The sequence below is a fragment of the Pleuronectes platessa genome, chromosome 5 (assembly GCF_947347685.1).
Source record: "Pleuronectes platessa chromosome 5, fPlePla1.1, whole genome shotgun sequence".
Classification (NCBI taxonomy): domain Eukaryota; kingdom Metazoa; phylum Chordata; class Actinopteri; order Pleuronectiformes; family Pleuronectidae; genus Pleuronectes; species Pleuronectes platessa.
The window spans coordinates 9241427-9253898 of NC_070630.1; the positions used below are offsets into that span (position 1 = coordinate 9241427).

The 12472-nt window shown below is 40.5% G+C and overlaps 1 protein-coding gene across 1 annotated transcript in view; it reads left to right on the plus strand.

Annotated features, from left to right (window-relative positions):
• plch1 (phospholipase C, eta 1) overlaps positions 1-12472 on the plus strand; it is a 42675-nt gene that overhangs the window by 9457 nt on the left and 20746 nt on the right. Inside the window, exons 3-9 of the mRNA XM_053422832.1 lie at positions 438-681; positions 964-1093; positions 4378-4548; positions 5490-5583; positions 8141-8344; positions 9099-9219; positions 12025-12196. Of these exons, the coding sequence (XP_053278807.1) occupies positions 438-681; positions 964-1093; positions 4378-4548; positions 5490-5583; positions 8141-8344; positions 9099-9219; positions 12025-12196 (1136 nt within the window). The remainder of the gene's footprint in view (positions 1-437; positions 682-963; positions 1094-4377; positions 4549-5489; positions 5584-8140; positions 8345-9098; positions 9220-12024; positions 12197-12472) is intronic.

Sequence of the window (12472 nt, forward strand, 5' to 3'; positions counted from 1 at the left end):
CGCTAGTGTCGACAAATACACATATTTTCACAAAAAGTTTGACACGATTAAATGTGTTAGTCTGTGTCTTTTAATTAATCGCAAATGTCTCTGAGACAAACAGTGTGCTTGTTGGGGACTATTTTCAACTGTGGATTGATAAACATTCGAGGCTGAACTGAGTATTGATGATGAATTTGGGACTGATTTAAAGTAAACGACCGCGTCTTCGTTCATGGTAATGGGGGAACATGTAAACCAGTGCAACAGTTTCTCATTGTTATCAACAACATTGAAGGTCTACCTCTCAGAGGTGGCGGCTATACTTGTACTGGTTTGTATCATTGATGTCTATGAGGGATTTTCTTACCGATAAGAACCATTTCACTTCTTTAGACAGAGATTGTGTATTTCAGTTTTAGGCGTTTTAACAAAGTCGCTCTTCCTCTCTTCATCAGTCACCATCGATTCCCTGTACAAAGTGACAGAGGGCGGCCAATCAGACATCTTCCATCGCCATGCGGACAGCAGCTTTGACCCGGCCTGCTGCTTCACAGTATACCATGGCAACCACATGGAGTCCCTTGACCTGGTGACGTCCAATGCAGAAGAAGCCAGAACCTGGATAACGGGCCTTGGCTACCTGATGGCTGGGATCAGCGATGAGGACTCGCTGGCCAAACGGCAGCGGACACACAACCAATATCCTTTTAGGAAAGAGAAACATTCACATGTGTCCAGGACGGAAAACAAGTTTGTGCTTATGCAATTTTTACTGAGAGATTATTTTATAAACACAAAAAGATTTCCTCCTCCTCGCAACGCTGCTCCTGAAATATTTGTTTTTATTTGTCTGGAGTCAGAGGTGTTTGTGCATCATAGTGCATTCTATGATTTGTTATGAGTCATCAGAAGAACAGTGCTCATAGAATAACGCCACAAATCCTAATATACCCAGTTTTCCTTAACGTGTGAGTCTGTGACGTGGATGAAGCAGACATTCGAGGAGGCGGACAAAAACGGAGACGGCTTCCTGAACATCGAGGAGATCTACCAACTTCTGCACAAGCTGAATGTCAATCTTCCTCGCAGGAAGGTCAAGCAGATGTTTCAGGTCAGTCTGAAGTTAACAGTGTTGGGTCTTTAAAGAACAGAACCCATATGTACGTGTGTATCTAACATGTACTATATGCTCTTATACTCGTTCTGGGGCCCTCATTATATGAAAATCAGGAAGGTTGAAACATTTAAATATCAAACCACCTAAATCTAAAAGGAGGTTAGCTTCCATTTGAACACAGAAAATTCCTCTCGTATAAATATTTTAAAATCACAGAAGTCCCAATACCGTTGCATATTTTACTTTAATGTGCATTTACGTAATTCGGATAAATGTGCGAGGAATATTTCATATGTTCAGAAGCGAAAGAAACACTTTTAGAGGAAAAGTATGAAGTAGATTCAGGACGGGGCTTCTTAAATTTTTTAAAACAGAAGTCACATCGAGTAATGTCAGAAATCCACACTTTGGCTTTTTTAAATTGAGTTATGGTTTTTCAGGGACACTGAAGTGCAGTGTCAGAGACCAAAGCACATTTCATAATGCTCATTGTTACAGAGTTTGAAAAACTGATTTATTTGAGAAGGTACTTACTCCAACAGACAGTGTTTTTATTTGTGTTTCAGTTCATGTGTTAAATTAGACTCGGGTAAGTCTGCCAAGTTTGCAGATGTTGAGAGAACATCCATAAGCAGATGTGTGTGGGTTTAACCAGCTGGCAGAGAAATGTAGACTTATGAATAGCCACACACACACACAATCACATACACATACACACACACACACACACACACACACACACACACACACACACACACACACACACACACACACACACACACAGGTCAGCACCATTAGAGCAGCCAGGCAGCAGACACAACCAAAGGGATTAAGATTAACAAGGCAGAGAAAACAATGACAGAGTGTTGTATATACACTTGGGACTATGAGCAGTTGCGAGAATGTGTGTGTGCACAGGCGACAGTAGGGGTCAACTAGTGGACAGGTGAGGAATAGCATGCAGGAAATGACGGTAGAGGTTATTGGTGTTTCATGAACAGAGGAGCTGTTGTTTTATTATAAGTGTTTGAAACTGAGATAAAATAGGTTGGATTATCAACATCTCAGTAATGGGTAACTAACCCATCACCAGGGGTCCCACATGTCGCCATATTTTTTGTGACAAAATGTAAACCTCGATTTTGTCTTTTATTTTTGTGTTATTGCATGTACATCTTTATAGGAGAGGATGAAAAGAAGACTCATATATTTGCCTTTTGACAGTTTCAAGAGGCCATGATGACATTAGAAAATAATGATCGTGAGGATTATGAATAATGATAATGAACCGACTTAACCGATTTAATGAGCTCTAAAATCTAAAGTACTGTATTTCTCTCCAGCAATAAATATTTGTGACAAAAAAGCATCTAACAAAGATAAATTTGGAAACAAAAGCACCTTTAGTTATTATTTATGAAGAATTTAACTTTTAAATATGCAGCCGCTGCATCAGGACTTTTTGGGGTCATAGTTTGGCAACGTAAGAAAAACACAAACGTCATCACGTTTTGATTCAAATACTGCAAAATACAGATTAGTGCAGGAAAGCATGTGAGTTTGCAAATCTCAGTGCCGGATTTAAACCAGGGAAAGGAAGACAAAAAACGAAATGACAGAAATCCCTCACGTGAAATAATGATAAAAAAATGTTAATTTAGGATACTTAAAGGGTAAAAGGCTGATTGACAGAAAATGTTTTCAGGGCATTTAAACTTCTTAATGAGTCATGTGACAATCAATTTACAAGAGTGAATCCTTTCTTCAGCTCAGAGTGACATTTTCATACTATATTCACTTTTTATGAAATTTTAATTTTTTTTCAAAACAAAGCTTTCCCCTCAAGCCTCTCCAACATCACTGTTAAATCAGAGTTGATACAGGGAATCTGAAAGTTTGTATCCATTGAACTAAACTCTAATTAGACACTGTAAATCACTTCATCCTCTGACTTTAGATGACACGTAACAATTCATTAATTTATCCCATTCCATTCAAGCAGTGGTACGGAGCAGCGAAAGCCACCTGAGCAGCTTGTGCTGTTGTTTAGAATACCCAGAATCCCTTTGTTTTTCTATCTATGCATTTCTGATGTGGTCCATCACAGTGATTTATCCGAGTGGTCGTGTGTAGATTCTGTCTGTGATCGAGTCCCCGGTGCCCACAGCGAGCTCATTACGGGAGTGTGATGGAGGCATTAGCTGGTATTATTAGATTTGGTGTGGAGTCGAATGGGCCCCCGTGAGATACGGGTAATGTGAGCGGCCGAGTCCCGGCGCGCGGGCGGTACGGAGTGTCAGGGTAGAATGAGCCGTGAGACACATGGAGCGACACACAAGGTTAGGCAAAGGAAAAATTGATTTTGGAGAGGTAATGTGTTTGTGTCATAGAAGCTTGAGCGCCGTGCATGTTTGCTGGTGTGAAGTACGACATGACGGAGCTGGAGAGAGAAAGAAAAAGATGAGTTTGCAGCTGCGTGTGCGAACAGCAGCTCCCCTGACAAGACAAGACTACATTTTCTAATTTTAAACAATGATCAATAGAGTGTGAGGTTTAATATCAGCTTATGGCTACAGTCAATATTGATTTTACACCTCATGGTACCCTGATAATCAGACTGAGTTATCATTATGCTTCAATAGAGAGGAGATGATTTTTAGTCTAACCTAGTGAGTAATACACAATAGGCAAATGTATTATGATGTATATAGAACGATTTGTCCATCCCAACATCATTTGTGGACACAAAATCTCCGAAAGTAGTCGCGAGGAGCAATTCACAAAATATTTGTCACATTTATTAAATCATACCTCAATCTTATCTCACTGATTCATGTACAAATGCTTTTTTTGACTGACTCACGATTGGTCGAGCACATGTGCCTGTGGGACCTTGATGCTGCGACTTTATCCCCTAAGACTCTGACTCTAATTGACATCATTGGTACAAGATGGCATCATTTGGAATTTAGATATATTGGTTTTATTTTGAGAGGGAGAGGAGGCGGATCATCTACTGCGATATTTCAGTTGCTATTTTCCATTAGTGTTGCTGGGTCAGGAACTATGCATAACATGATCCTTATGCCCTTGGTTTTAGAATGAAACCATGCAGAGGTCATACAACAACAATTGTGTATTATAGGTCTCTAAAATACACAAGGGTTGTTTCAGATGAGGACTGTGTGAATCAAACAAATAATAAGCAAATTGGCTGAGTCTCCTTCTCCTAGTTTTGGACTTATAGCTCAAGACATAACTCTTCCTCACCCTCACAGGAAGCCGACACCGACGACCAGCAGGGCTCGCTGACGTACGAGGAGTTCTCCGTCTTCTACAAGATGATGTCTCTGAGACGGGACCTGTTCCTGCTGATGATGGCGTACAGCGACAGGAAGGACCACCTGACAGCGGAGGAGCTGGCGAACCTACTGCGCAACGAGCAGAAGGTGAAAGGTCACGCTGGCCATGCACGGCTGCGCGTTAGAGGCAATGAAATGTTCAGCCAGTGATGTTAAAGCTGACCCGTATTTATGGCAAAGTTCCTGCTCTTGAATCATCCATTAATATCCAGCCACAGAAAAGAGATTCTTATTTCCCCCACCTCCTTAGTCTAATGTAACTCTGTCGGTCTCAGCTGTCTGCCCAAAGGAGTCTGCTCCAGTAGACGAGTCTATCAGGCCTAAAATTGTTTTTTTCCCTCTGTGTCTTTTCATTGTGTTTCTGACACATTTTTGCCCTTTTACATTCTGATTGTGTCCTTTTTAATTATGCTGTAGTTCTCATCTCCAGGCTGCAGTTATACAGTTCACTGAATGAGCTGCTTAACACAGTTGTCAATTAATTTAACACAGACACAAATGTATTGTAGAAATATGATACCATTCTGACTGCATTTGGCTTTTAGACTGTATTTAGTTATTAACTACAGTTCAAAGGATCTAATTCAGTTCATTGCATATTCTCTCATAGTAATATTCTCTCATAGTAATATTCTCTCATCTCAATCATAGTAAGGTTAACAAGGTCATTTTAGAAACAAGTCTTAAAAGTCATGGGCAGGAAATCACCACATTATCATCAGTACTATAAGTAAATGCAATATGTTGTAAATGTTAGTATTTAATCTGTAATTCACATATTCATCTGGTGTTCATGATAACTCGCAGTACTGCAACGCTACTGCGGGACAATATTTATTGTAAGACTGATGAGGTTCTGACCTTGAGGAAACTGCCTTTTCATTTAAAGCCGATGGAGAACGGAACATTCTCCCTGAAACTGTTCAAACATTTTGGAGATTTTCCCTTGATCCCCCAAAAAAGTAAGAAAACACAGTGTTCACATCTTGTGTTCTCTCAACTCTCATATTTGTTCTTTGTCTCTGCAGATAGTCAGTGTGACTCCAGAGTACGTTGCTGAAATCGTGGACAAGTTTGAGCTGTCGGACGAGAATAAACAAAGAGGTGTTATGGGGATTGAAGGTAAATGTCTCTGGTTTCACCATCTTCTTTCTCACAGCTTTAGATTCACTCCCCTTGGGCTCAGCTAATATATATAACAAAGTTCATGCCATCACGAGTTTATTCATGAGGTGTCAGCCTGTAAGAGCAGAGTGGAACACATCATGTGGCTTATGAACAGCTAATTAAGCTTGTTTTTTCAATAAATAAATTAATTCGTTTTTTTTATTCTTGTTCAGAACCATTCCCAGCCTGCACGACCTTACAAGACTTGTGAAGTCTCTTTAATTAACAGAATAGTTTCTATAACCAGACGTAAATAAATCACTTTCATTCGTAAGTCACTGACAGAGGAAATGAGGAATCAAAGAAAATAATGTAAAATATCCAATCTTTCCTTCTTTCTAACTCTTTTAAATCTAAAGAAAATTAAATTAAACCATCAATCCATGCTTTGTTGATCCATAGATGTGTTAATCATATCATGAAAAGTGACCAACCTGACAGATTTTCTGCTTTTGTCAGACCACACATTTACACCCTGAATCTTTTTGAATAGAAACAAAGAAGATATATATCTGAACTAACTCAACTAAGCTTTGGCTTCAAGAAAGGGGAAGTTTGATTTCATCACTACTGTTTTAAAATGTTTTAACTAAACTGCAAATGGTATCAACCCATTTGTTTTTAAATAATTTAGCTGAAATCCTGACAATGTGTGGCCCAAAGATAAAATAATGACCTTTAACGTTTAGATATTGTGTCTCTGGAAGTTCATCTCTGAGTGTCACTTCCATTAATGCCACATGTAACTGAGGACTGAGCTTTAGGGAGACGGGGGGGGGGGGGGGGGGGGGGGGGGTTGAGGATTGACGAGGGTATCTGGACTGAGAAAATTGGGAAGCCAGAATGAGGGCGGAGGGAAAGGCAAAATGAGAGTGTGACAAAAATGAGAGGAGTACTGAGGACAGGCAGAGGAGATGGAGGGAGGAGGAGGAGGAGTGCGACGAATCGTGTCGTCGGAGGCATGAAGGCTAACACTGCATGTGTCTGGCTGATCACGCCAGTATGTCTGATGCCCCCCCTGCAGGCCTGAAATGTGTGTGTTGGAACATGCTTTGTGCACGGATGTGACAGAAACGTACAAACAGATTTACACTGCCACAACATTCCACAGTGTGATGAGGAAACTACAATATTTGATCTCTTTATGTGTGTGTCACTGTCTATACTGTGTCCAGTAGGGGGATCATATTCTTCTTGTCGCACAGTGTATTGTTAAATTCTTGATTTCACCACATTTGCCCCATGACAAGATTTATCCCATATTTGCATTAAATTTTTAGTAAGATTTTCCACTTCTACCTCTTTCCTCTCGTTTGCTTTCTTGCTTGTTTCCGATTTCTCCCGCTCTTGGTATTCCCGTCTCATTCGTATTCCTCCCCCCTGGATGAAAGGATGCTTTCTTCTTTGCCACTCCTCCTTCATGCACAGAACTGTGCTTGGAATGCACTTGCCTCTGATCCTGTTATTTCCTGGAGCTCAACCTGCTGATGAAGAGATATTGTAGGTGTCACTGTCAGAAGATGCACGATAACATCTGGTAGCTGGTTGTTTAAAATAGAAGAATGAAATGTGCCGCTTTTATTTTTAAACAACCCAGAACATTGGTTGCTGAAAATCTGTTGCAGGATCAGTTTACGAGAAGGAAAATGCAAAGCTCGTATCTGTAGATTTAAAAGAGAAACCAGAATAAGAGTCAACAATCAACAGCTCAGTGGGATTAAGAAACAGATGCTAACATCAGCATGCAAATGTGCTCATGATGACTTAATTATAGTCAATATAAAGATTGATGGCACATCCTGTCTTTCCACCTGTATTGTTAAAAAAATGCAGCCAAAATATCCTGGGCATGGGCACTGGCTTTTTGCCTTGGTGGCGTCATTTCCAGAGTCGTGATGATAGAGTGGAGCCGCTATATCGTCATCCTAACAACATTCTTGACCAATCGTGATGTTTTTTAAAACCAAACTTACCAGAAAATACAACACTCAAACATAATTTATGCCAGAAACGATCCAAAATGTATCTGACGTGCAAATTAACTACTTAGATGTGTTCATGTCCCATCAAATAACATGGAGGAGTCGGGGCTAATGACTTAAAATGGGGCATCATGATAGTTTGGCTTCACTTTGTGATCACTATGCTAGTTTAGCATGTTGGCATGCTAATAGTAGCTAATTACCACTAAACACAGGCTACAGTTGAGGAGGAAGGGAATGCTTTTAGTGCCAATGTATCGACTAGCTCTTGAGATATGTCAAAGGATTGGTAACTGCATTTAAACCACACATATCAACCCCCTGGTTGCGCTAAATCAAAGGTCAGAGGGCACCACAGTCACAGGATTCCATATCAGGGAACAGTTAACGTCCTTACAAACATTAATGTCAATTCATTCAATAGTTATTGAGATTGTATTGAGTGATGTTGCCATTCATGGAGCAATTTTGACTCTGCAATAAATTGCTTCCTTTTTAAAATCACTTGTTTTTATTTGTCTTATCTTCAGGTTTTACGAGTTACATGCGCAGTCCAACGTGTGACATTTTCAACCCTTTGCACCACGAGGTGAATCAGGACATGGAGCAGCCGCTCTGTAACTACTTCATCGCCTCCTCTCATAACACCTACCTGACCGGGGACCAGCTCCTCTCTCACTCTAAGACGGACATGTACGCCTGGGTGCTGCAGTCGGGCTGCCGCTGCGTAGAGGGTGAGAATGTGTTTACTTTTAAATTCTGCACAACACTAATGTGATTGTGTTGTATCATTGTGACTCAGCCCAATCAGAAAAGTATAGGTGTGAATACCACTTTAAAATGAATGATATTTGAATACCATTTATTATATCAGTTTTAGGATCCTTGAATTGTCATGACCACAAAGAAGACACAGACATTTTAATGGCCTATTGTGATTGGCTGAGAAGGTTTTAAATGAAATTTGTTCAAACTCTTTTCACCATGCTCCAAATGGTATCATTCAGTTTGGCACTAACATTTAATAAAACAATTGCAGTTCAGAGTTTTCATGTATATTTTATGGATAACGTGGATAACTGGGGAACTGCTTAGCATTTTTGTTCATGTTTTTAAATGAAAACCCTAAACTGGTTTCCCCTGTGTTGGTAATACAATTTGAAACAGGCCCAGAGCTGCAGCAACACGGAATAAAAAAAACAAAACACAATGTTATTACTATGAAGAGTAAGCTGTTGCTTGAACATTGCTTTTACTGGCACTATTTCCTGTCCCAGAATCAAGTAACACCAGTGTTCGTGAGGGGCATGAGAAATAGTGGAGAATAAAAAGCTGTGAAATCCAAAGTCCAACTGAAATGTTCTCTCTTTCCTTTATTTTGAAATAAGCAGTGAAGAGGCCACAGAGAGAGAGGGGGAGGGGGGCGGGGGGGCACACACAGATGATTTCCATATTCATGCATCATTTCCTCTGTTTTTCTTCCTGTAGTGGACTGTTGGGATGGTCCTGATGGAGAGCCGATGGTCCAACATGGCTACACTCTGACCTCCAAGATACCGTTCAAGTCTGTCATAGAGACCATCAATAAATATGCCTTCATAAATAACCAGTGAGTCAAAGATCCCTATGGGACAGTGTATGTGTGTCTGTGTGTGTGCGTGCGTGTGTGTGCGCATGATTGTTGCTGACATTTATGGAAACTAGACACTTCCGTTATCCCGTAGGTATTGTTGTGGTAGAAAAATAGTCTTGAATACCAAACAGAAATTCCATTTGAGTTGTTTCTTCCTTTTCAGTTTATCCTCACATATAAAAATCTGACTTGAAACATCAGTTGTGGTTGATGTTCTGTAAAGTTAATAATTTTCTTTTTGCTCTGGGACAAACGGCACAGCAGAAATTGGCTTATTGATTCTATATTGCCCTTTGCTGTTTAATTGTGCTGCTGCAGGAGCGATGAGATAAACCACAATAGCTCAAACCCTCCTACTGTTTATCCCATTAAAACAAGTATTTTTTTTTTTTATCCTATATCCGTGCATTTTACCACAAGGTTTATCAAGAAAGTTGCAAGCAGTAAAAAAAAATGGGAAGTCAGGGTTGTGTTTTCCAGAGAACGCTGTGATTCCTGGCAGTAATTAGCACCTATTAGTGAGCCATCTGCTTCTCGGTGATTCCTCTGGCTCCCGGAGGAGTCTCTGTTTGTCTCTGCTGGGTCCAACAATACCCAAACAAAGTGGTGAGTGATGCAGCTTCCTGCTGCCGTGCTGGCTCACTTACCCTCTATTGCAGCTACTTATGACGCCAGCCGCTCTGTTCTGAAAGCATCACTTTATTCAAAGGTACAGACAGTATAGGGCTAAAATATGTAATCTGAAAAGAAGTGGGGCTATATTTTGTGTTGCCGCATTGGAACTGTCGCCAACTCCAAATTGAGATTATAAATCCATCCCCTAAATTAATTTTTAAATGTTAACTTAATATGTTGTTGTTTATTACTCTTTCCAAATGGTTTGTTTCTATGTGAGCAAGATTAAAGAAAAGCTAAGATAAGGATGAACAAGAAACATGGATTGAAGGATGCGACCTGGGACGGGAAACGACCTATTACATTTTGGTACAGATGTTTAGACTTTTGGAGATCAGACATGTTTAGGGGACTGATAATTATGAGTGCCTGCAATTTGGTGCAGATCAAAATACAAATCTGGATCTAGTGAATTAAATGTGGTTTCACAAAGGGACTGTTGGGCCTTGGCGGAGGAGCTCACTCTACTGAGTGCCACTCTGGATCATTTATTTGTCAGGATTATGCAACCAAACCAATTTAGACCAGATTTGGTGGAGGGACGAGGCTCGGTTCAAGAGAGAACTCATTAAATTTTGTGCAGATCCAGTAATTTTACTTTATCACTTTCCTGAACATTGTGTTCCTTTTTTCGTTATTTTTCTGTTGACTAGACAGACTTTGTGAAGATACACATTCTAATGACTTCCATCTTCCTTCACCAATCAATCACCGGACAAAATAGATTGACAGTCAATTACAGTAGGAACATAGAGACAACCCAGTTTGATACACATACATTCACATTAAAACACTTTTTTACTTTGATTGCTGCCTGCTATGTCTTTAGAATTAATTTCCATTTACCTCTTTTCCATTTATTTTTTAGTCTTGACTTTATGTGTGCCTCAGATTAGAGCCGAAACAATTAATTATTCAAGACCGTTCTCCAGTGAAAAGGCCAAATATTCCCTGGTTGCCTGAGATAATTTTAGTGAATGAAGTTGTATTTCTTCTCAAGGTTACTTTGCTATAGGTCCCTGTATTACTCTGTGAATTAACTAATAAAACAAGAAATTGTAAATTATAAAAAAATTATAAGGTTCGCTAATTAAGAAAAACCTGCATAGTAAACTAAGAAGTAATATTAATTTGTCTCTTCTCTTGCTGTTCTCACCTGTTGACATGCACATTGTACATTCACACAGATATTTTTTCATCAGTGCCTCCTGTTAATATGATTAATGGCCCCAGGGCTGTATTGCAATGGAGAAAGTCTCTGCTCTCCCTCCGACACACACACATCACACAGCTCACTGAGCCAACTCGCCGCGTGTCGACATGAAATGAGTGTGGGTGCTGCTCTGTGTCATCTCTTTTTGAACTCAGTTGTGTCTAAGGGTGAGTGTGCGGGGATGCGGGTGTGTTTTGGGGATCAGAGGTGGAGGTGAGAGCAGGGCTGCGTCCCCCGAGGGGGAGCTGTCAGTCTGACAAACCGGACATTTGAGCTGCACCGCTGTGTGGCCATAAGTCATTTCACCTTTTCTAAATCAAAAGACAGACATACACACCCACACGCACAAGCCTCCCCCCACCCACCCCCACACACCCTGCCACAGAGGTGAAGAGGTGTTCAGGTAGCTGTATTTTTTTATCATTTACCTCTTTATTCCGTTTGGTATGAGGTGAGAAAAGGAGGTGAAATGTTATCCACTCTAGTATCTCACTTCAGTCTATTGGCTCATGACCATCTACATGAGACGGTTTCGAGTGCAGCTTAAGATGGATAAAGATCTATAAAGATGTGCGATGTGTCTCCACTTCCTCCCGCTGTCCAGAAATATCACAGATGCGAACGCTGCCATCTAGGACATGTGGAGCCAGAGTCTGTTATCGGGGATGGAGCACTTGAACATACATCACTTTGAGAGGAAACATGTAAAAAATTTAGCGGATATCTACTTTGACTGGTTCTGCTAACATGGAGTAGGGGGAGGGGTTATAATCTATACTTCAGCCAGCCACCAGGGGGCGATCAAGGTGCCTTGGTGTAACTTTTTAGGCAGCTTTCATGTCCTAACATGTTTTATTTAATGAGTATGAATCCATGTGTTTCTCTTTCCTCAGGTACCCGGTGATTCTGTCCATAGAGAACCACTGTAGCATCCATCAGCAGAAGAAAATTGCTCAGTACCTGCGAGAAATCTTCGGAGACAAACTCGACGTGGGAGACGCGCTGAGCAGAGACTCCAAAGCATTACCCAGTCCTCTCAGCCTGCAGGGCAAGATACTCATCAAAGTAAGAACAACTCAGTAGAGAGATGGATGGGGGTGGGGGGGGCTTGACAGTAAATGTGTCATACACAAGCAAATATAAATATTTGATCAAATTGCTACATCATAATATGCCCAGTTGGTTATGAATCAAGGGATGTGTCACACCTTTAGATTTCCTGTACAACAGCAATGAAAAGTGAGCACCATATCTCAATATATATTTTATTCATACAAATTTACTCAGGATGGGGGGGTAGAAAAGGCAGATAACTAATGCCCATTAACAGATGGAGACAAG